Raw genomic sequence first — 851 nt, 5'->3', positions numbered from 1 at the left:
TCATTTCCCTTATTTAAAAAAAAAAATAACCGGTAGGCTTCAAACTAATATACCCCTGTTCTTCTGGAAACCACTAAAAAAGTTGTTTATTGTAATAATGATGACTCAGAGAAACCTGGGCAGCAGTGCCAGTTCAGGTCATCACGGGCTTCTGTCTCTCTCTGAGTCCTGCAGTTGACTTGCCTTCACTTCTAATCTATGTGTTGTCCTTCATAATAAATATGTGCATGTTTAAATATTTTACTTAATTTCTAGTTTGCCACAAGTCTTGACATGTTCTCCTTTGTGGATTTTTCTGTCTCAGCAGTGCAGAAACTGAGTTTCCTCTCTCCCTTGGCGTTTAGGTCAATGGCTGTCTGCTTGACCCTGTGCCTCCTGTCCTGGTGCGGAAGGGATGCCAGTCACTGCCCAGCAACATGATGGAGACCTCCATTGACGAAGGGCTGGAGACAGAAGGAGAGGCTGAGGAAGACCCCGCTCATGCCTTTGAGGCATTTCAGTCCACACGCAGCGGGCAGAGACGGCACACTCTGTCAGAAGTGACCAATCAACTGGTCGTGATGCCTGGAGCAGGTACGGTAGAGGAGCGACACTAGCTTAAGTCTTCATGGCATCATCTTATACTCCAATCGCCAACAAGTGGTCATGATGCCAGCCAACTCCTAAAATTGAATCGATAGCTTATTCCTTTATGGAGCAGATTCAGCAGGTGTCGCAGATGCAGCCTGGCAGCAGCTATCAAAGGTGAATTGAAATGTCTCTGAGTTGGCTCCCGTAGTCCCCAGGATTCATCTGGGTGCCACATGATTCATCAGGGACTCTGGCTCTTTTTTTTTTTTTTTTTTTTTTTT

General features: G+C 45.6%; 2 protein-coding genes across 3 annotated transcripts in view; one reads left to right on the top strand and one right to left on the bottom strand.

The window, feature by feature from the left end:
• The window catches only part of PPP2R1B (protein phosphatase 2 scaffold subunit Abeta), a 53,017-nt gene that overhangs the window by 5,935 nt on the left and 46,231 nt on the right, over positions 1–851 (bottom strand). The gene's annotated exons all lie outside the window — the stretch shown is intronic.
• Positions 1–851, top strand: part of SIK2 (salt inducible kinase 2) — a 134,843-nt gene that overhangs the window by 127,074 nt on the left and 6,918 nt on the right. For both annotated transcript variants that reach the window (XM_017883239.1, XM_017883238.1), the window contains one exon: positions 345–573. In XM_017883239.1, coding sequence (XP_017738728.1) covers positions 345–573 — 229 coding nt within the window. The remainder of the gene's footprint in view (positions 1–344; positions 574–851) is intronic.

The sequence above is a fragment of the Rhinopithecus bieti genome, unplaced genomic scaffold (genome assembly GCF_001698545.2).
Source record: "Rhinopithecus bieti isolate Rb0 unplaced genomic scaffold, ASM169854v2 scaffold_11964, whole genome shotgun sequence".
Classification (NCBI taxonomy): domain Eukaryota; kingdom Metazoa; phylum Chordata; class Mammalia; order Primates; family Cercopithecidae; genus Rhinopithecus; species Rhinopithecus bieti.
The sequence above is the reverse complement of the archived record's forward strand: the minus strand, read 5'-3'. Positions and strand labels throughout refer to the sequence as shown.